The 19,689-nt window shown below is 53.2% G+C and overlaps 2 protein-coding genes across 6 annotated transcripts in view; both read left to right on the plus strand.

Moving 5' to 3' along the window:
- Window positions 1-19,689, plus strand: part of LOC105487277 (kringle containing transmembrane protein 1) — a 143,176-nt gene that overhangs the window by 122,441 nt on the left and 1,046 nt on the right. The window lies entirely within an intron of this gene.
- The window catches only part of LOC105487273 (EMI domain containing 1), a 65,443-nt gene that overhangs the window by 1,235 nt on the left and 44,519 nt on the right, over window positions 1-19,689 (plus strand). For 2 of the 5 annotated variants that reach the window (XM_011750719.2, XM_011750718.2), the window contains exon 1: window positions 11,157-11,364. The exons of the other annotated variants lie outside the window; for them this stretch is intronic. In XM_011750719.2, coding sequence (XP_011749021.2) covers window positions 11,264-11,364 — 101 coding nt within the window. In that variant the 5' untranslated portion in view covers window positions 11,157-11,263. Of the gene's footprint in view, window positions 1-11,156; window positions 11,365-19,689 lie in introns of those variants that run through there. 5 annotated transcript variants of the gene reach the window in all.

Here is a 19,689-nt window from a genome sequence, read left to right on the forward strand (position 1 = left end):
AATTTTAACATGAGTTTTCTTTGCTTTAGGGATTTTAAGACTGGCTAATAGAAGCATTTCAGGTGACAGTTGGTAGCAAAGGGCCTTTAGAAAACCTCAGATTCTGGTTGGGTATGGTGGCTCATGCCTGTTATCCCAGTACTTTGGGAGGCCGAGGTGTGTGGATCACTTGAGGTCAGGAGTTCATGACCAGCCTAGCCAACATGGCAAAACCCCGCCTCTACAAAAATACAAAAATTAAGGAGCCATGAGGTGGGTGCCTGTAATCCCAGCTACTCAGGAGGCTGAGGCAGGAGAATAGCTTGAACCCAGGAGGCAGAGGTTGCAGTGAGCTGAGATTGCACCATTGCACTCCAGCCTGGGTGACAGAGCAAGACTCTGTCTCAAAAAAAAAAGAAAAGAAAACCTCAGATTCTTTCCCCAATATCCTCTTTGCCAAAGGCTGACCCTTCTTGCTGTCCCAAGCCTTGCATCTCCAGCCTGCTCAAGATTCCTCACTCTGCAGACTATATGCAATATGCTTTGGATACAACCTAGGGACTATTTCCTGATCAGTCTGTGCCAGGCACTGGGCAAAGAAATCCACATGCCTCATTTAGATATTCCTCATAACAACTTGTCCTAAGACAAGTGCCCTACCCCATTTTCCAGGTGAACACATTGAGGCTCAGAGAGGGGAAGCAATTTGGCCAAGGTCACTCAGTGTCTTACTCAGGGACAGGCAGGATTGAAACATTTTCCTGGCCAAGCTGGGCCTACAGGCCCTACAATGTTAGCCCCATGTTGGGCCCCTCTTTGACACCAGGCCACCCTTCTCTTGCCAGAGGAGTCCAAGACAGGTCAGCTGTGCCCCTGGGAATGTCCCACCAGGGCTGGGCATAGGCAGCCCACATGGGCCAAGGGGTGCCTGTCAGGAGGGAAAGGGGACAGTGCAGGGTCCCTGGGCCAGTTCTGGACCTGCACTGTTCTGGCGACTGCCCTAGCGTTCTGCAGCCAGAGTTTGAATCTGGCTGCTGCTAGCTGTGCAACAGTTTGCCACCCTCGCTGGCCTCCCTTTCCTGTGCCAGATCCCTCCTCTGGGGGCAGCTGTGATAATGCATGTAGTCACATAGATAAAGGCTCGGGGCTGACACAGTGGAAAGCGGGTCAGTGGTCACCCCTTTATCTCTGTCTCTAACACTGTCTCCTTCTGTGTGTGTGTGTGTGTGTGTGTGTCTCCCTCCTGGTACTACTGTCTGTCTCTCTGTCTTTCCTTCCCCCTCTCTTCCTTTTCCTCCCTCCAAGGGGTCAAGGAAGGACACAGGACACAGCCAACTTTGGCTTTGTGAGGCCCCAGCTTGCAGACATAGGGCAGGCCCGGGATGGGGGTAACCCTGGCCACCTGCCAGCCCACCTCCTGGGACAGGCCCTTCCCTCTGTTCAGGCCCCTATCTCCCCTACTCACAGCCCTGAATAGCCTCCACTCAGGTGTGTCCCTAGCAACTGGGAGCCCTGGGCCATGCCTGCTGAGGACAAGGACACTGGGTTCCTCCTGGGAGAGCATGGAGGGGGTCATCTCCCTTAGGAGCCACCCTCAAAGACTCCCAGGGCTGGGGCTGGGGCCCCATACAGAGGAGCTCCTCAGTTAGCCCTGACACTTGTGGTTCCTCTGCCCCATCTTTCTTCCTGGAGGTGGAAACCTACATGGAAACCTCCACACAGCACTCAGGAGCACTCCCAGGCTGCAGACAACAGCTCCTGGAGCCTGGAATGGCAAGGGCTGCTGTTTTACATGCAAACCACACACACACACACCACAGAGACACACACACACCACAGACACACACACAGACACACACAGAAACATATACAGACACAGACACATAGACACATACACACTTCATTTTTAGGGCAAAGGGTGCCTGTGCCATGCATACTTTTTGGCACTAAATTTTTGTCAAACAGTGCAAAGAGATTCATAATGAAAACTAACACCCGAGGCCAAGGTGGGCGGATCGCTTGAGGTCAGGAGTTGGAGACCAGCCTGGCCAACATGGTAAAACCCTGTCTCTACTAAAAATACAAAAATTAGTCCCGCACAGTGGCGTGCCCCTGTAGTCCCAGCTACTCAGGAGGCTGAGGCAGGAGAATCGCTTGAACTCGGGGGACAGAGGTTGCAGTGAGCCGAGATTGTGCCGCTGCACTCCAGCCTGGGTGACAGAGCAAGACTTCAACTCAAGAAGAAAAAAAAAAAACCAAACAAACAAACCTAACACCCTTGGTCCGTCAGTTCACTTTCCTGAAAGCAGTCAGTTTCTTGTGAATCCTTCTAGAGAAAGTGAATGCATAATTCAAATATTAATATTGATGGGTGTATATTCCTGCAATTTTCCCCTAAATGGCAGCATCCTTTACTTACAGCTGTACTAACTTTCTTCACTTAACAGGTGATCTTGGAAACTAGTTCCATATCAAAACACTTAGATCTACCTCATCTTTATGTACATATAATTCACATGTCAAAAAACTTACCCTTTAATGTGTACAATTCAGTGGTTCTAGTATATTCAGAGCGGGGCAATCATCACCACTACCTGATTGCAGGATACTTTCATCACCCTAAAAAGAAATCCCACACCCATGAGTGGACACGCCCACATCCCTTGCCCTCAGTCGCTGGCAACCAATAATTTGTCTTCTGTATCTATGGATTTGCCTAGTGTGGGTATCTCTTATGAATACAATATATGGCCTTTCATGTCTGGCTTCTTTCACTTAGCATAATGTTTCCAAGTTTCCTCCATGTTGTAGCTTTGTATCAGTGCTTTGTTCCTTTATTTATGGTTAATATTCTGTTGTATACATATACTACATTTTGTTTAGCCTCTCTTTCTTTTTTAACAGCAATGTAGTATTCCACTGATGGATGTATTTAATTTTTCTTTTTTTTTATTAGACAGGGTCTCACTCTGTCACCCAGGCTGGAGTGCAGTGATGCAGTCATAGCTCACTACAGCCCCGACGGCCTGCGCTCAAGCAGTCCTCCCACCTCAGCCTCCCCAGGCACGTGCCACCACGCCCAGCTAATTTTTGTATTTTGTGTAGAGATGGGATCTCGCTATGTTGCCCAGGCTGATGTACCTTAATTCACCAGTCTCCTGCAATGGGCAATTAGGTTGCTTCCAGTCTTTTGCTACTACAGATACTACTGCAGTTAATTTCCTTGTGTTCTTTGCAAATATGCCTGTAAGAAACTTCCTCAGTGTAAAATTGCTGGGTCAAAAGGGTATATACATTTTTCAGTTTTATATATTTACCAACTGTGTTCCAAAGAGGGCACACACAAAGGTGACATTTTCCCCATACCCTTGCCAACTCATTTTATCAAAAATGTTAAGTCCTTACCATCAGCTTTGCATTGTGACTTTCATTTGAATTCTTTTTTTTCTCTTTCTTCTTCTTTTTTTTTTTTTTTTTTTAAAGAAACGATCTTACTCAGGTGTGCACCACCACAACCAGCTAATTTTTAAATTTTTTGTAGAGATAGGGGTCTTACTATGTTGCACAGACTGGTCTTGAACTCCTGGTCTCAAGTAATCATCCTGCCATGGCCTGCCTAAGTGCTGGGATCATAGGTGTGAGCCACCATATGCAAGTGCATTGCTTTTCTTTTGAGTGAAGCCTTTTCATTCTGAGTTAGTCGTCTGTTCACAACTTTTATTGATTTAGCTATTGAGTCATTGACCAAATGTTATTGATGTGTAAAAGCTCTTTATATGTGGAGAAAATTAGCATTTTTATCTGATTTAGACATTGCAAAATTTTCCCCAATTAATCATATTACAGTTGACATTTGAACAATATGGGGATTAAGGCACTGATCCCCCTCATGCACACTCAAAAATGTGCACATAACTTTTGACTCCCCAAAAACTTTACCACTATAGTCTACTGCTGACCAGGAGCTTACTGATCACATAAACAGTCCATTAAGGCTGGGCGTGGTGGCTCACACCTGTAATCCCAGCACTTTGGGAGGCCGAGGCAGGTGGATCACCTGAGGTCAGGAGTTCAAGACCAGCCTGACCAACATGGAGAAACCCCATCTCTACTAAAAATACAAAATTAGCCCAGCATGGTGGCACATGCCTGTAATCCCAGCTACTTGGGAGGCTGAGGCAGGAGAATTGCTTGAATCCGGAAGGCGGGTTGCGGTGAGCTGAGATCACGCCACTCACTGCACTCCAACCTGAGCAACAAGAGCAAAACTCCATCTCAAAAAAAAAAAAAAAAAAAAAAAAGCATTCAGTAACAATTCAGTAAATTTGTGCTTTTAGGATGGAAATAGGTCTTCATCCATGTCTTCATGTTGAGTAGGCTGAGGAGGAGGAGGAAGAGGAAGAGGAGTGGGTGGTCTTGCTGTCTCAAGGGGTGACAGGGGTGGAAGAAAATCCCCATATAAATGGACTCATCAGTTTAAACCCATGTTGTTCAAGAGTCAGCTTGTTTTTGTTCTATAAAGAAATTGTGGCCTGGCACAGTGGCTCACAGTGTAATCCCAGCACTTTGGGAGGCCGAGGCGGGTGAATCACCTGAGGTCAGGAGTTCAAGACTGGCCTGGCCAACATGGCGAAACCTTGTCTCTATTGAAAATACAAAAATTAGCCAGGCATGGTGGTGCATGTCTGAAATCCTAGCTACTTAGGAGGCTAAGGCACGAGAATCGCTTGAACCCCAGAGGCGGAGGTTACAGTGAGCCAAGATTGCGTCACCGCATTCCAGCCTGGGTGACAGAGCAAGACTTTGTCTAAAACAAAATAAAACAAAACAAAACAAAAAAACAGAAATTGTTGTGCACCCAGATGTATCTTGTACAGCTTCTTAGAAAGGTTATAAAAAAGGCCTCAGCACCTATGCCTATTTATGATACTTCAGGGGCACCACACAAATCAACAGATGTCCCCAGCCCAGAATGCTGTGAGTGCTGAACCCCAGCGGACACACGACCCAGTGCTGGGGGTGTGAAACATCCTTCTAGAGGTGGAGTGGGGGTGATTTCTGAGGTGAGACTGAAGGGTGAGCTCAGGCAGGGTGAGCGGGCATTGGCAGGCAGAGGGGACAGAACAGGAAAGCCCTGCAGACAGACGGAGAGCACAGGGTGGGCTAGGGAACTGAGACATCCCAAGCCTACTCAGGGCCTGGGGGTCTGTCCCAGGGTCTGGGGACACTGGGAGGACAAGCAAGCTGGGCCCCCTTCAGTTCTCAGCCTAAGGGGAGCAGGAAGACTGGAAGGTTTTCCTCCCAGGGTTGCTTGGCTCCATTTGCCTTTGGGAAGATCCTGCAGGACTGAAAGCATCAGAGAGGAGGCAAGAGGCCATCAAAGAGACCAATGCCACATTCCATAAGGGGGCGGAGGCTGGATGGGATGGAGCCAAGGAATGGACACAGGGAAAGAGGACCCAGACTTAGCCCTGCAGGGCTGACCGGATGGTGGGGCAGGGACAATCTGTAGTCAGGTCCCCCTCCCCCTATATAGCTGTCCATCCACCTAAGAGTCCCAGGACCAAGCCTCAGGTTAGGAATCCATTCCCCCTGGGCCCCAGGGCTCTGTCTAACGGGGCTACCCAAGCATGATATATTCCAGCCCCAGGCAGCCCAGAGCCCACAGGCAGCCATTGCCAGATGCCTGGGTGGGCGATGGAGGAAGGACAGGCTCCCCACCCTTGGCATGGGATGGGGGTCTGAGGGAGGCCAGAGTCTGTGCAGTGCTGAGAACAGATGAGGCTCGGGATGGTGGAGGGCTGGTGCCCCAGTCCTGCTCCCTCTGCCAGGCTCCTACCGGAGCTGAGACCAACCACCTAGGATCCTCTTCCCAAAGAGTCCCTCTTTCTGAGTCTGTCTTTCTGTCTTTCCATCTGTCTCCTTCTATGAAAGATGAAGACATCTCTCTAGATCACTTTGTCTCCCTTTCTTTCTGGCTACCTGGCACACTGTCCTCTTCTGAGAGTCTCTCACTATGTCTCTCTGTCTCTGTCTCTGAATCCTTCTGTCTCCCCACCACTCTCATTCTCCTCCTGCTTCTCAGCACCACCACCACCTCCCCATTCATCCTGGGGCTGTCAAGTGGGGTGGGCCCACATGCTCATGACCCAGCAGGTGCCACCCGGGACTGGCAGGGCTGGTGGGCAGCTCCAGGGCCTCTGCTCTGAGGGGCTTCTCTGGTCTGCCCTTCCCTCCTGCCAGATCTGTCCAACCACAGGGACTCACAGCTGCCTTTTCAGATGCATCCAGCCGGGAGTGGGCTTCACCTCACTGGGCTGGGAGATGGACAGCTTCCCACACAGAAGGTCTTAGGCCATGTTGCCAGGCTCTGGTCACCAAACATTTCCCTCACCAGCCAGGAAGTTCCACTACCAATGATTTAGGGTTTAAATGGCAGGAAGCCCTGCTAACTCCCCCTCCTCCCAACATTAAACCTTAAACATATCAGTCATTCACACTATAGTATGAACGAGCCAACAGCTCTTCCCTCTACCCCCTAGTTGGGTGGATGCTGCATATGGAGATATTGTTCTTCCATTTTTGCAAGAGGAGATGAAAGAGAAGCAGAGGAAGGGACCTGAGAGAAGGCAAGTAGGGCAGAGGTTGGGGGTCAGAAAGGGGAGGATTTGGAGAAATTGCCAGAGGAGGGGAAGGGGGAACAAACATTGCTAAGGAGAAAGCCTCTCATTTGTCCACTCCTGCACAGTCAACAAAGCACAGTTGCAGGAAAGTCCCCAAGTCCTCACGTCACCCCCGTTTTCCAGATGGAGAAACTGAGGTTCCGAGAGAAGGGACTCTCTCTAGATCACACAGAACATCTAGGTCTCCTCACTCCAACAAGAGGTGCCCTGTCTTGCCGTGTTCGCTCATGTCCGGCCCTGTCATTCTGTTGTCCTCTCCCTGCACCCACCTCAAAGATGCAAAACGGGAGATTCCAGAGGAGGACAGGAAGGCCCTCCCCAGCCCTAATTTATGATTTTCTGCCAGCTTCCTTCCTCCCACTACTCCCTTCCAGCCCCAGTCCCAGCTTTCTGGGGAAAGAAAGAGCTGGTTGAATGAGAAGGGCAGCTCCATGGAGCATAAATAACTTGGCCGGGCAGCTGCAGGCTGTCCAGGTCTCCCAGTGCCCCCGACCCTGGCCCTGCAGGGTGCTCCCAGCTCTGAGAGCCAGGGACAGGAGGGCCAAACCCCCGATCAAAAGCGCAGAGAGCAGCCATTGCTCTTGGACCCTGTCCTTTGTCTGGTCAGCAGCTTTGAAGGCTGTGGCCTTACACAGTCCCTTCCCTTTCATGGTGTCCAGGCGCTGCCTTGGCCGTCAGGCCTGGACCCCTGGGGGCTGCGGCCATGGGCTCTGGGCACCCCTCGGGCTGCTCCCTCACCTATGGAACAGGCACGATATGGGAAGAGTACCTGGGCTCACACGAGCTAGTGTGTGCACAGGGCTGATACGATAGGGCACACCCAACCTGGAGAGACAGTCCTGTAGGACACAGCAGGAGGAGAGAGTCCCTCAGCTACGGCCCCGAGGGACTTCACAGGGGAAGGAGGCTGCAGCCCAGGTTGTTTGTTAAGAGGATAAAACATTTCCTGTTTGGACTAGGCCAGGGTGGATGCGTCAGTGAATCCGCCCCAGACAGGCTGTGTTTCCCGGATCCCATGGCCTGCCCTGGGAGGGTGTCTGTGTGTGTCCCCGTGTGGTCCCCATGGGTGTGGGTCCAGGTCTGGGTATGTGTCAATGCATTCTCTCTGGCCTCATCAGTCCCAAGATGGGACCCCATATGTGAGCCAAGTTATCTCTTACCCCAAAGAAGCCCCACTTCAGGGCTCAGCTGGTGGGTGGCAGTGTGGTCTGGTGGGTAAACTCATAGGCAGGCACCCATCACTCACTAGCCATGAGCCCCACACCTGGGGACAATAAGGCTGCCTTCCGGGTGGCAGAGAGGATCGCAGCAGACAATATAAGCAAAATGCTTAGCACAGCGCCTGGCACACAGTCAGCACTGGGGAACGGAAGCTGCTGTCGTTACTGGAGGTTGTGGTCTGGTCTTGGCAGTGGAAAGGACCAGGCCCCCAGGGGGGAGGCCCCGCCACAGGGACAGGCCCTGAGACCTCAAGCCAGCTGGCCCCTCTCCTCTCAGTTTCAGCAAACATTGAAACCTCAAATAATCAAAACCCCAGACCCCCACGGCATTTCCTGTCTTTCCACTCAACTGACCAGAAAGCAGGCTGTCATCCAACAGGAAAGTGAGCCCTTAAATGGGGGCTTCAGCTGTGCCCCAGGGCCACCAAAGGGAGGCCTGAAGCTTTCACACTTTCCCAGAAGCTCAGAATCTTAAGCCAGAGGGACCTTAAAAAGTCCCATGTGGGAGGGTTGCTTGAGGCCAGGAGTTTGAGACCAGCCTGAGCAACAGAGCAAGACCCCGTTTCTACAAAAAATATTAAAAATGAGCCAGATGTGCTGTCACACACCTGTAGTCCTAGCTAATCAGGAGGCTGAGGCAGGAGAATCACTTGAGCCCAGGAGGTTGAGGCTGCAATGAGCTACTGCACTCCAGCCTGGGTGACAATGTGAGACCCTGTCTCAAAAAAAAAAAAAAAAAAAAGCCCATGGCTTGTTTTTTCAGGCAAAGAAATGAGACTCAGAGAACGGAAGTGACTTGTCTCAGGTCACACAGCTCCCAGAGGTTGCTCTGGAATTGACACCCAGGCCTGTGGGTCACAGGGCTTGTGGGGTGGTAACCATTAGGTCACACAGCCACAAAGTCAGTCTTTAGTGATAAACAAATACCCTGGACCTGGGAATCCCAGGCTCAGCAAGGACCGGCCCCTCTCTGATGTGAAAATGTTGAGAACAGCTTTTACCAGGATAGTCTCTTGCTGGGAAAATTCTGCAGAGGCCTGAGTCTGCCACTAGTTTGATGGCATTGGTTAAGAAACGTGGATGCCATAGGCCAGGCGCGGTGGCTCACACCTGTAATCCCAGCACTTTGGGAGGCTGAGACAGGCGGATCACGAGGTCAGGAGATCGAGACCATCCTGGCTAACATGGCAAAACCCCATCTCTACTAAAAATATAAAAAATTAGCCAGGCGTGGTGGCAGGCGCCTGTAGTCCCAGCTACTCAGGAGGCTGAGGCAGGAGAATGGCGTGAACTCAGGAGGCGGAGCTTCCAGTGAGCTGAGATGCGCCACTGCACTGCAGCCTGGGCAACAGAGCGAGACTCTGTCTCAAAAAAAAAAAAAAAAAAGAAAAAAGAAATGTGGATGCCATTAATCGCAGGAGCATCTTGGACATGTTGCAAACAGACCTAGCAGTGCCTCCTCATTCTCTGGCACCCATCTGGCATCCCAGACACCTCTCAGTCCCTCTAAGACATTATCCAGTGCTTCTCCTTCCTAAACAGCTATGTGTTAAACAGCTGCATGTTTGAGCTTCCTAAACAGCTCAAAGCACCCCGTGGGGTGTTGGGTTTTTATCTGGGTCCCTTGATAGGGGTTTCAGACAGGTCTGGCATCCTCTTGGGGGCATGGCTCCTCAGGAGTGATGAATTATCCAAGGTGTTAAGTCATTGATCTAACTGTGTCAAAAACAAGGGCTAACCAGAGAGGTATGAAGCTGCGTTTCTTGGAGGTCAGAGAGATGGCACAGGAGATGCCCCAAAATTTCATGTGAAAAGAAGGGCAACAGCTCCCCAAGGGGGCAACATTGGCACCATGGTGATGTCATTGGAGGGAGTGGGAGCTCTTGGGGGACCATGTGTAGTAGAGGAGAGGGGGCAACAGGCCATTACCATATCTCAATCCTTCCCACACTCCTGTAAGGAATGTACAACTGTCCTCCCTGCAAAAGAAACACTGAGGCTCCGAGAGGGGCAGGACTTACCTGAGCTAACTGGAGCAGAAGTAGTAGAGGCAGGGTTTGAAAACAGCTCTCACTACCTGTCCCTTGAGACGGCATCAGCTTTCTCTATGTGGACACACTGGTGATGGATCCCCATCCTGCCTGCCTGCCTATGGTGGCCTATGCTGCCTGCCCCTGGTGAGTCCAGGAGGGGCAATCCAGTGACTGGCAGATCCTTTCTGGGGAGTGTTTCTAGAAGGGACCATGGGTCTGGACAAGCCATAACAGGAAAGAGCCAAGCTGGGCAAGGGCTTCCCCAGCCCAGGCCTAATTACTGTCCATCGATGCAGGCAGAAGGTGGGGTTAGAGACTGTCCTGGGAAATGGGAGTCTGGGTCCTCTCTAACATACCACACAAACATGTACCCCTGCACACACACACACTACGCTTATATATACCTTTGTGGGATGCGGAGCCCTTCCCCCAGAAGCCCATCCATGTACCCCAGATGAGGAAACCACACAACACCAATTCTTACCTTGTTACATATGGTGAAATCAAGGCTTTGACCAAAGTGCTGTGGTTAAGAGCTGGTACTCTCCAAAGTCAGGTGATCTGGGTACAAATCCTGGCTCTGCCAAACTCCTGCCATGGTGCTTCAGGTAAATGACAGCGCCTCTCTGTGGCTCAGTTTCTCCACCTGTAAAATGAGAATAAGAACAGACCCTGCATTGATGGGGTCCACCCAGATCTCCTTCTAGGGAGACTGTGAGTGTCTGGGCCTCAGTTTTCTCTTCTGTAAAATGGGAATATTGCACCCAGTTCCAGCAGAGTGGTTTGAAGATTCACTTGAGACAGGATGCGAAGTGGCCGCCGTGAGTTGCCCAGTACACATGGCACGCACTGCTCAGGAAGCTTTCCTTGGAGGGCTGGATCCTGCAAAGGTGTTAAAAAAGGATGAGTCGCTGATATCATTCACTCAGGCGAGGCGGGTTCGGGTCCCGGTTGCGTCAGGGACCGTGGCCCGGGCCTGTTTCCCAGTCTACAACTAGTGGGAGGACACCCCGGAGCTGGCACCCCGCCCCCAAAAGGGCCCCGCGGCGCAGGGTGTGGGGCTCAGGTGGACACCTGGCGGGCCTCCTGGCTGGGGCGCCCGGGCCCCTCCGGGCTCCTTCCGGGTTGGCAGCGACGGCGCAGGGGGCGGGGGGCCTCGCCGAGGGGCCGGGCGAGGCCGGGAGCGAGCGCCCCAGCCCCCGCCCGCCTCCTGCCCGCCCTCCGGCCGCGGCGCTGGGAACCGGGCTCCGCGCGTCCGGGGCGGCTGGCGGCGCGGGCAGGCGAGCGGGGAGGACAGGCTAGGGGCGGCGACAGCGAGGGGCCGCGCGCGGAGGGCGCCTGGTGCAGCATGGGCGGCCCGCGGGCTTGGGCGCTGCTCTGCCTCGGGCTCCTGCTCCCGAGAGGCGGCGCTGCGTGGAGCATCGGGGCAGCCCCGTTCTCCGGACGCAGGTAAGGGCTCCCCGCGCCTATGCACCCCGCTGGCCTGGGGTCCCGGCGCGCACACGTCCCCACCTCCGGGCAGGGCCGGGATCGGGAGAGCGATCCAGTCCCTAGGCTCAGTGCCGGCCCGGGTGAGGGCAGGGTCCGGCTGAGGCTCCGGCGAGTGCGGGGTCCCCTACTCCATGTGTTGGAGCTGCCTGTCTCCCCTACTCCCTCCCTTTCAACCCCGGAGCCGGAGAGGAGGAGGAAGGGGCGCAACGAGGGCGAAGCCCTGGCCCTTCTGTCCTCCTGTCCCTAGGGCCCCTCCCCCTGCACTTGGGAAAGGCCCATGACACCCCGTAGCCGTAGCCGACCCTTCGTGGACCCCCCTCCCCTTTACTCTGTTCCTGTTTTTGGTTTGTTTGTTGTTTGTTTTTGTTTTTGTTTTGTACCCAGGCCATTTATCTCCCTCGGAGGAGGGATTGGGGTGGAGTCTCACAGCCCAGTGGGTCAGTGTGGAGGCTCCCCAGGGACCTGGCATTTTGGGCAGAGAAAAGAGGGAGCACCATCTTCCTGCTGCTCTCCTAGTGGCTGGGAACTTCCTCCCCGCTGGCCTTTACGGAGGAGCTCCCAGAACCTGACATGGTGGGGCCCATTATTGTATATAGTGTCCTCATCAATCCTTCAAGGACTGAATGAGGTAGGGAAAACTGTCCCCATTCAACAGAGAAGCAAACCGAGATCCTAGAGAATTGGCATCATCTTTTAGACTCATGGGCTATTCATTGAAGAGCTGGGTTGCAAATCTGCCTTTCTGTCCTTGATGACAGTGTTTGAACCTGCCCTGGCCTCTGTCCTGACTGCAACCCCTGCCAGGGTCCCCTCTTAAAGGCCAGCCGCCGTTGTCCAAGGCAGACAATGTGGAGTAGCCAGGCCTCTCCAGGCCTTTTCATCCCTTTCAAAGGCCTGCACGGCCCCCCACCCCCTACGGCCTCAATTCTTTAATTCTTTTCAGAAATTCTCCTTTCCCAGTGGTCAGGGGCCAGCATGCCCCTGCTGGGCTAGCAAGAGCGGTTGACATGGGCAGGGCTGGAGGATGGAGGTGGTTGAAGCATCAGAGGCCAGAAGAGCAGTTGTCTGAGACAGGGGTGGACGTGTGGTGGATGTCACAGCCACCACCTATCGTGTGCAGACCACAGTTAGCCTGAGTCGGCCCCATTACCTGCATTCATCAGCTCCAGAATCTTCCCAGCTGCTTGAAGGTGTGCTTTTTATGATTCTGTTTCTTAGTGGAGGAAGATGAGGCTCAGAGAGGGAACATGACCTGCCCAGAGCATGGATGTGGGCCGCCAGAATCCCAGATGCTAAGAGGAGAAAGACTATTAACTCAGAAATCCCACTGTCAGGCTCAGGATGATGGTAGCACAGCTTAAGGCCCAGACTGCCCTGCAGTCAGTTCAAGACAGGGTTTCCCAGCCTGGGCTCCTCACCTTCCAGGGTCTCCTGAGTGGGAGCAGGATGGTGGCTATAACCAGGTATCTGGTGGTCACTGGAGACTGTCACTCCATGTGTTGACAGAAGCCCATCACAGTAGCCTGAGCATTCCAAAAGCCCTGTTGGCAATACTATTGCACCCATTGTACAGATAAGGAGGCTGAGGCCTACAGAGGAAAAGTGGCACCTCAATCCAGACCAGTCAATTTCCAAATCCAGTGGCTTTTTCTATCCAGCAGCCCTCCTGGAAGAGGGAAAGAGATTGTTGGCTTGGGGGCACCAGGAAAGGTTTGTAGTCATGATTAGGAGTTAGGGGCTCCAGGCTTGGACAAAATGGAGACAGAATTCCGTGCTGGTACAGGCTTGATGTATGACCTCAAGTGGGTTACTTCCTGGCCCTAGGTCTCAGTTTTGCTCTCAGTTTCCTTCTTTCCTCATGGGAAGGGCCAGTACCGGGCCTTACCTGCAGTGGTTCCTGCTATCAGTCATGTCACATGGGGGTAGGGACCTGGAGCTTGAGGAGTCTGTGGCCTACCAGGACCTCCACTTGTGGCCCCATCCCCGCGTTGCTGGAGACAGCATGGGGATGTCATGCCCTGTCAGCCATCCTGCCACCCACACCCCAGCACCCCAGGCACCCCTTGGCAGCCAAGGGACCAGAGGCAGAAAAGAGGCTTTGTCCTGGGGAGGGGTTGGCCTGGGAAGGCATCCAGGGGGCCGCCCCCAGCCCCAGGAATGTGGTGACACTTGGAGACCCCCGGAACCGGGGTGCCCAAGGGCTATGCAGAGCTGCCTTGGCTTGCCTCTGCTCCTGGAGCTGCTTCCTGCCCTGCTGAGGTCCTTCCAAGCCTGGAGCCCGCGTCCTTTAACCACTTATCTCAGCATTTCAGCTGAGGATTCAAGCTTTCACCAGCCCAGACCTCTCGCCCCTGCAGTGCCGACCTCCTTTAGGCAAATCCTAGGATAAGGGAGAATGGAGGGCTCTAAAATGGAAGGGATCTGCCCCAGCCTCTCTCTAGGGGGCTCCAATCCCAGCTGATGCCCACAGGAGTAACCCGGGTAGGTGCTTTCTCTTGGAGCCTCAGTTTCCCCCTCTGTAAAATGTAGAACCTGATAATCCCTATTCCAAGGGGAAGACCTTGTGAAGAAGGTACTGTGCTGGTGTCCCCAAGCCCCAGGGAAGCCCCTGGACCACAGCTGCTGGGTGTGGCGCCCATGTGTGGGCCTGAGCCCCTCAGTCCAGGAACAGGAATGAACAATAGCTGTTAGTGCTGTGCTAAGGGTTTTGAGTGAAGCTTACCCCACTGGAGGAAATTCTGCTGTCCCCATGTGCAGATGGACAAAATGAGGTCCAGAAAGGGTCAGGGCCTTGTCCAAGGTCACCAACTTAGGAAGCAGTAGAGCCAGGGCTGGAACTTCGCCCCCACTGCGGGGCTCTGGCTCTCATCACAGCACCCCCACCCGCCTGGTCCTTTCTTTCTTCTCTTTTTCATCATGGCCCTTGGCCCCAGGCCCGCTTGGCTGCCTCCTGCAATTAGCCCCTATCACTGTTCCGGATCGCAGCCCTGGGCCCTACGTAGACAAAGTCCCCTGGGCCCCTCGTGGCAGGGGGTGGAGTGTGGGTGTAGGTGGGGGGCCCTTGTGGGGGTGGCCGGTGCCAGGCTGAGCTGGTCTGGCCTGTTTCTCCCCTCCTGGGGGCCTCTGGGGACCTGGAGGTGCTGAGTGGGCAGAAGTGGTGGGCCCAGGAGGGAAGTGCCACCTCTTCCCAGCCCCTGCCCTCACCCACCCCACTGCCCAGCCTCATCCAGCTCTTGGGCAGCTTATCAATGACAACACCCCAGGGAAGGAAGCCCCCAGGGGCTGCAGGAATGGAGCACATGGGGATGGGTCACTTCATCTGTGGAACCCATCTTGGGTCCCGACTGTTCTGCCCAGAGCTGCTGCCTATTCTCCATCATTCAGTCATTCAACAAACATCACTGAGCGTCCTCAGGCTGAGCCCTACACAAACTTGGTCTCAGCTCATGCCCTCCTCCAGCACCTTCGTGAGTAAAGCCCAGGGCTATTGTGAGTGGCTAATGGGTGATGGCCAACTCCTGTGTGGGCCTGAGGGCTGAGACCCAAAGGATGAATAAGAATTTGCTGGGGCAAGAGGGAGGGGTTTTCCAGGCAGAGGGACCTTCATATGCTAAGATCAGAGATGGGAGAAGGGGCTGCATGAGTGTGCATGAGAGGCTAACAGAATAAAAAGTGAAGGACAGGCCGGGCGAGGTGTCTCACGCCCGTAATCCCAGCACTTCGGGAGGCCGAGGCAGGCGGATCACCTGAAGTCAGGAGTTTGAGACCAGCCTGGCCAATATGGCGAAACTCCGTCTCTACTAAAAATGCAAAAATTAGCCGGGCGTGGTGGCAAGTGCCTATAATCCCAGCTACTTGGGAGGCTGAGGCAGGAGAATTACTTGAACCTGGAAGGTGGTGGTTGCAGTAAGCCGAGATTGTGCCACTTCACTCGAGCCTGGGCGACAGAGCGAGACTCCATCTAAAAAAAAAAAAAAAAAAGTGAAAACGGTGCTTGCAGGGCTATAGGGAGTCATGGTGAGCTGCGAACCCCACAGTGGGTGTTGGCAACCTTAGGTCTGCACTTTAGAAAGAGCCTCCTGCTACCTCTGGAAGGTGGATAGGGGAGCAGGAGGGTGGCAGGGCCAGGCTAGGACCCTGTGGAGGAGCTCAGGCTGATGCTAGGAGTCCTGGGGCTGGGGTCCTCAAGCTGGGGGATGGGGTGGTTATTAGTGATCCCCAGGTGGAGGGGGCAAGGGGCTGAACTTGAACTCCACCTGGCATGAGTATCCTCTCCTGTCCAAAAGGTCTGGCTAGCCGGCCACCAGCTCCATGTCTCCTAAAGAGAGGATTCAAGCACAGTCCAGATTGTGGCAACCAGGCAGGGACCTACATGGTTATTTTTTTTTATTTTTATTTTTTTTGAGATGGAGTCTCACTCCTGTTGCCCAGGCTGGAGTGCAATGGCACGATCTCGGCTCACTGCAACCTCTGCCTCCTGGGTTCAAGCGATTCTCCTGCCTCGGCCTCCCGAGTAGCTGGGATTACAGGCATGAGCCACAACGCCTGACTAATTTTGTATTTTTAGTAGAGACGGGGTTTCTCCATGTTGGTCAGGCTGGTCTCAAACTCCCGACCTCAGGTGATCCGCCAGCCTCAGCCTCCCAAAGTGTTGGGATTACACGCCTGAGCCACTACACCCAGCCAAGATTTTTTTTTAAGAGACGATGTGTCACTCTATTGCCCAGGCTGTAGTGCAGTGGCATGATTATAGCTCATTGCAACCTCAAACTCCTGAGCTGAAGCGATCCTCTCACCTCAGCCTCCAAAGTAGCTGTGACTGCACTCACGCACCAATGGTGGAGATTTTAATTAAGGAAGCAGGAAAAATATTGGTTTTTTTTTTTTCTCTAGCTCCCCCCTGGTAAAAGGAAGGACAGCTCTGGCTATTGTGGACCATCACAGGCCCACCTCTCCCGGCCTAGTCTGGGGACAGGGCATGTGAGGGCTGTTGTCCACGTGTGTGTGTGAGGGCAGATGGCTCTGTGCGTGCCTGTATAGATATGTGTGGTAAGATGGCCAACAGTGCCCTGCTGGGCCTGCCTTCACCTGTTTGTGTACATGTGAGAGGAGTGTATGTGTGTGTGTACATGTGTGCCCACATGTGCACTGCAGGGCCCTGTGTGGACATGTCCAGAGATCACAACTTCAGCCTATCTGCGTCCATGTGAGACGGCATGCGTGTGTGTGTGTGCATGTGCGGGTGTGTCAGTGTGTGTGCAAATGTGAACGCATTTGCAGGGAGGAGATTTGACTGTGACTGTGTGCCCTTCTGGGCCTGCTTTGGTCTGTCTGTGTCCGTGTGACAGAGCCGATGAGTGTGTGTGTGTGTGAATGTATGAGGGCACAGAGCCCTGTATCTGCAGGTGTGGATTTGTGTGCAGGGAGGACGGTCATTTCTGTGATTAAGTGTCCTGCTGGATTTGCCTTAGCCTGTCTGTGTGCGTTTGTGTGCGGGTATGTAGCTGTGTGTTTATGTGGATCTGTGTGTGCACATGGAGGCCCGTGTATCCATGCATTGTGTGCACATATGCCTATGTGTGTCTGTGTGCACGTGCTCACTGCAGTGCGTATTTGCCCTATGTGCACATGTGTGTGCGTGTATGTATCTGTGTTTGTGTGGATCTGTGTGCGTGTGCATGAGCGTGCGTGTGTCCATGCATTGTGTGTACATATGCCTATGTGTGTCTGTGTGCATGTGCTCACTGCAGTGCGTATTTGCCCTATGTGCACATGTGTGTGCATGTATGTATCTGTGTTTGTGTGGATCTGTGTGCGTGTGCATGAGCATGCGTGTGTCCATGCATTGTGTGTACATATGCCTATGTGTGTCTGTGTGCACGTGCTCATTGCAATGCATATTTGCCCCTGTGTGCCTGTGAGTTCATGTGTGTGCGTGCATTTGTGTGCGCAGGTACTGTGTGCTTGCGATTGTCTGCTCACTGGCATAGTGCATTCATTCTGTGTCCAGGGGCCCTTTCCTGTCTCCAGAGCTTCCGAGTGTCCTCTGCCCAGATTGTCCTCTTCTTCCCTCCCTCTTTCACTCGTGAAGCCCCTGGGCCAGCCTAGTGAGTGTCACATAGGCTCCAAGGAGCCTCTGAATCCCCTTAACCTATACACCAAGTTTTATGCATATTTCTGGAGAGGAGCCACGATTCATAGCAATTTTCTAAAGGGGCTTTTGCCCCCCCTCCATATTCAACCCTAACAGGTTCAAAACCACAGCTCTGGTTTTTTTGTTTCTTGGTTGGTTTTCTGTTTTGAGACAGAGTCTCGCTCTGCCATCCAGGCTGGAGTGCAGTGGTGCCATCTGGGCTTACTGCAACCTCTGTCTCCCGGGTTCAAACGATTCTCCTGCTTCAGCCTCCTAAGTAGCTGAGATTACAGGTGCACATTATGACGCCCAGCTAACTTTTGTATTTTTAGTAGAGACGGGGTTTTGCCATGTTGCCTAGGCTGGTCTTGAAATCCTGATCTTCAAGTGATCCACCTGCCTTGGCCTGCCAAAGTGCTGGGATTACAGGCATGAGCCACTGCGCCCGACCTTTTTTTTAGTTGTAAAAAATTTTTTTATAGAGATGGGGTTCTCACCATGTTGCCCAGGCTGGTCTTGAACTCTTGGCCTCAAGCGATCCTCCTTGCCTTAGCCTCCAAAAGGGCTGAAATCTTCACCTACTCATTAGGAGAAACACTTGTAGCCGGGGGTTGAGAGTGCGAGCTCTGGAGCCAGAGGGACTTGAGTTCCAACCCTGACTGTGTTGCCCATCGTGGGTTCCTGGGGCAAGTCCTAGTCCCCAGGGTCTCAGTCTTCCCATCTGTATAGTGGCTGGGTTTTGTTTGTTTGTTTGTTTTGAGACAGAGTCTCGCTCTGTTGCCCAGGCTGGAATGCAATGGTACGATCTCAGCTTACTGCCACCTCCGCCTCCCAGATTCAAGCAATTCTCCTGCCTCAGCCTCCTGAGTAGCTGGGATTACAGGCGCCCACCACCACACCCGGCTAATTTTTTATATTTTTAGTAGAGACAGGGTTTCACTATATTGCCCAGGCTGGTCAAACTCCTAACCTCAGGTGATCCACCATCTCGGCCTGCCAAAGTGGTGGGATTACAGGCATGAGCCACCGTGTCCGGCCTAAAGTGGCTTTTTAATAGAGTATGAGAATCAACTGAGCTAACACGTAGAAGGCTCTGGGCACAGCTCCTGGCGTGCAGCAAGCATGATAAACATAGCTATGGTTTGTGTAGGAGACAGAGCAGATGGAAAGCCCTCCTTGCTCCCAGAGGTGGCAGTTTGAGAAAAGAGCATCATCTTTTTCTCACTTTGTATGCACATATCTGTACATGTGCCCGCATGTATAAATAGTTGACTTTCTGTCTCTCTCTTAATGTAATAGAAATGCAATCACTGTATATCCATTGGTCTTTGCTTTTTTTCTCCCTGTAACCAGGGGTGATAACTGGGTCTCAGGTCAGCACGTGGAGACCTCGGGCTTTGTTACAGCATCTGGTTTCCCGTGTCTGGTGGCTCCATAGCTGTTTAGGCTGTTCCCAGTTGTGTGCCATTTCTGTTGGTGCCACAGCAGGCACCTGTCACGTCTGCATGGGATGGCTGGCCGAGGGCTCTGTGGAGCTTCTCCTGCTTCATGGGCCAAACCGAACCATCCCTTCTCCCAGCCCACCTCCAGGGCTGTACCTAGGTTGTTTCCTCTTCCGGCACTGATTCTGGTGTGGCACAGACAGATGAAGGGAATTCCACAGGGCCCTAAATTGAGTTAGTTGCCTGGTCCTGGCCCAGGAGCTTCTCCTTCTGGTGGTCTGGGGTGGGGGCAGGGCTGCAGCGAGCCGGGACCGCACTATGCTTGGCATGGGAATCTCTGTGATGGCTGGGACATTCCAGGTGCTCAGCAGCCCTCAGCCCTGCACAGGGTCACAGGCCCTGTGCTTTTCACAGGGGCTGGAGAAGGAGGGAAGGTTTCAGGTGACCCTTCTCAGCCTGGGTCCCCCACCCCTCCCAGACTTTCTTCCTGCCCTCAAGCCTGGGGTCAGCAGGTTCCCAGGCCAGGGTCTTCACAGAGCCACAGACCGTGGCTCAAGGAGATGAGGAGACGGAAGCTGAGACTCTGGGATGGAGTCAGAGGCTGGGCTAGGCCATCCATGTTGCTGGGCTCAAATCTGGCTCCTCTATGCACCAGCTGTGACATGAGCAGTTGTCTTCACCTCCCCAAGCCTCAGTTTCCCCTCTGTA

The sequence above is a fragment of the Macaca nemestrina genome, chromosome 15 (assembly GCF_043159975.1).
Source record: "Macaca nemestrina isolate mMacNem1 chromosome 15, mMacNem.hap1, whole genome shotgun sequence".
Taxonomy (NCBI): Eukaryota; Metazoa; Chordata; class Mammalia; order Primates; family Cercopithecidae; genus Macaca; species Macaca nemestrina.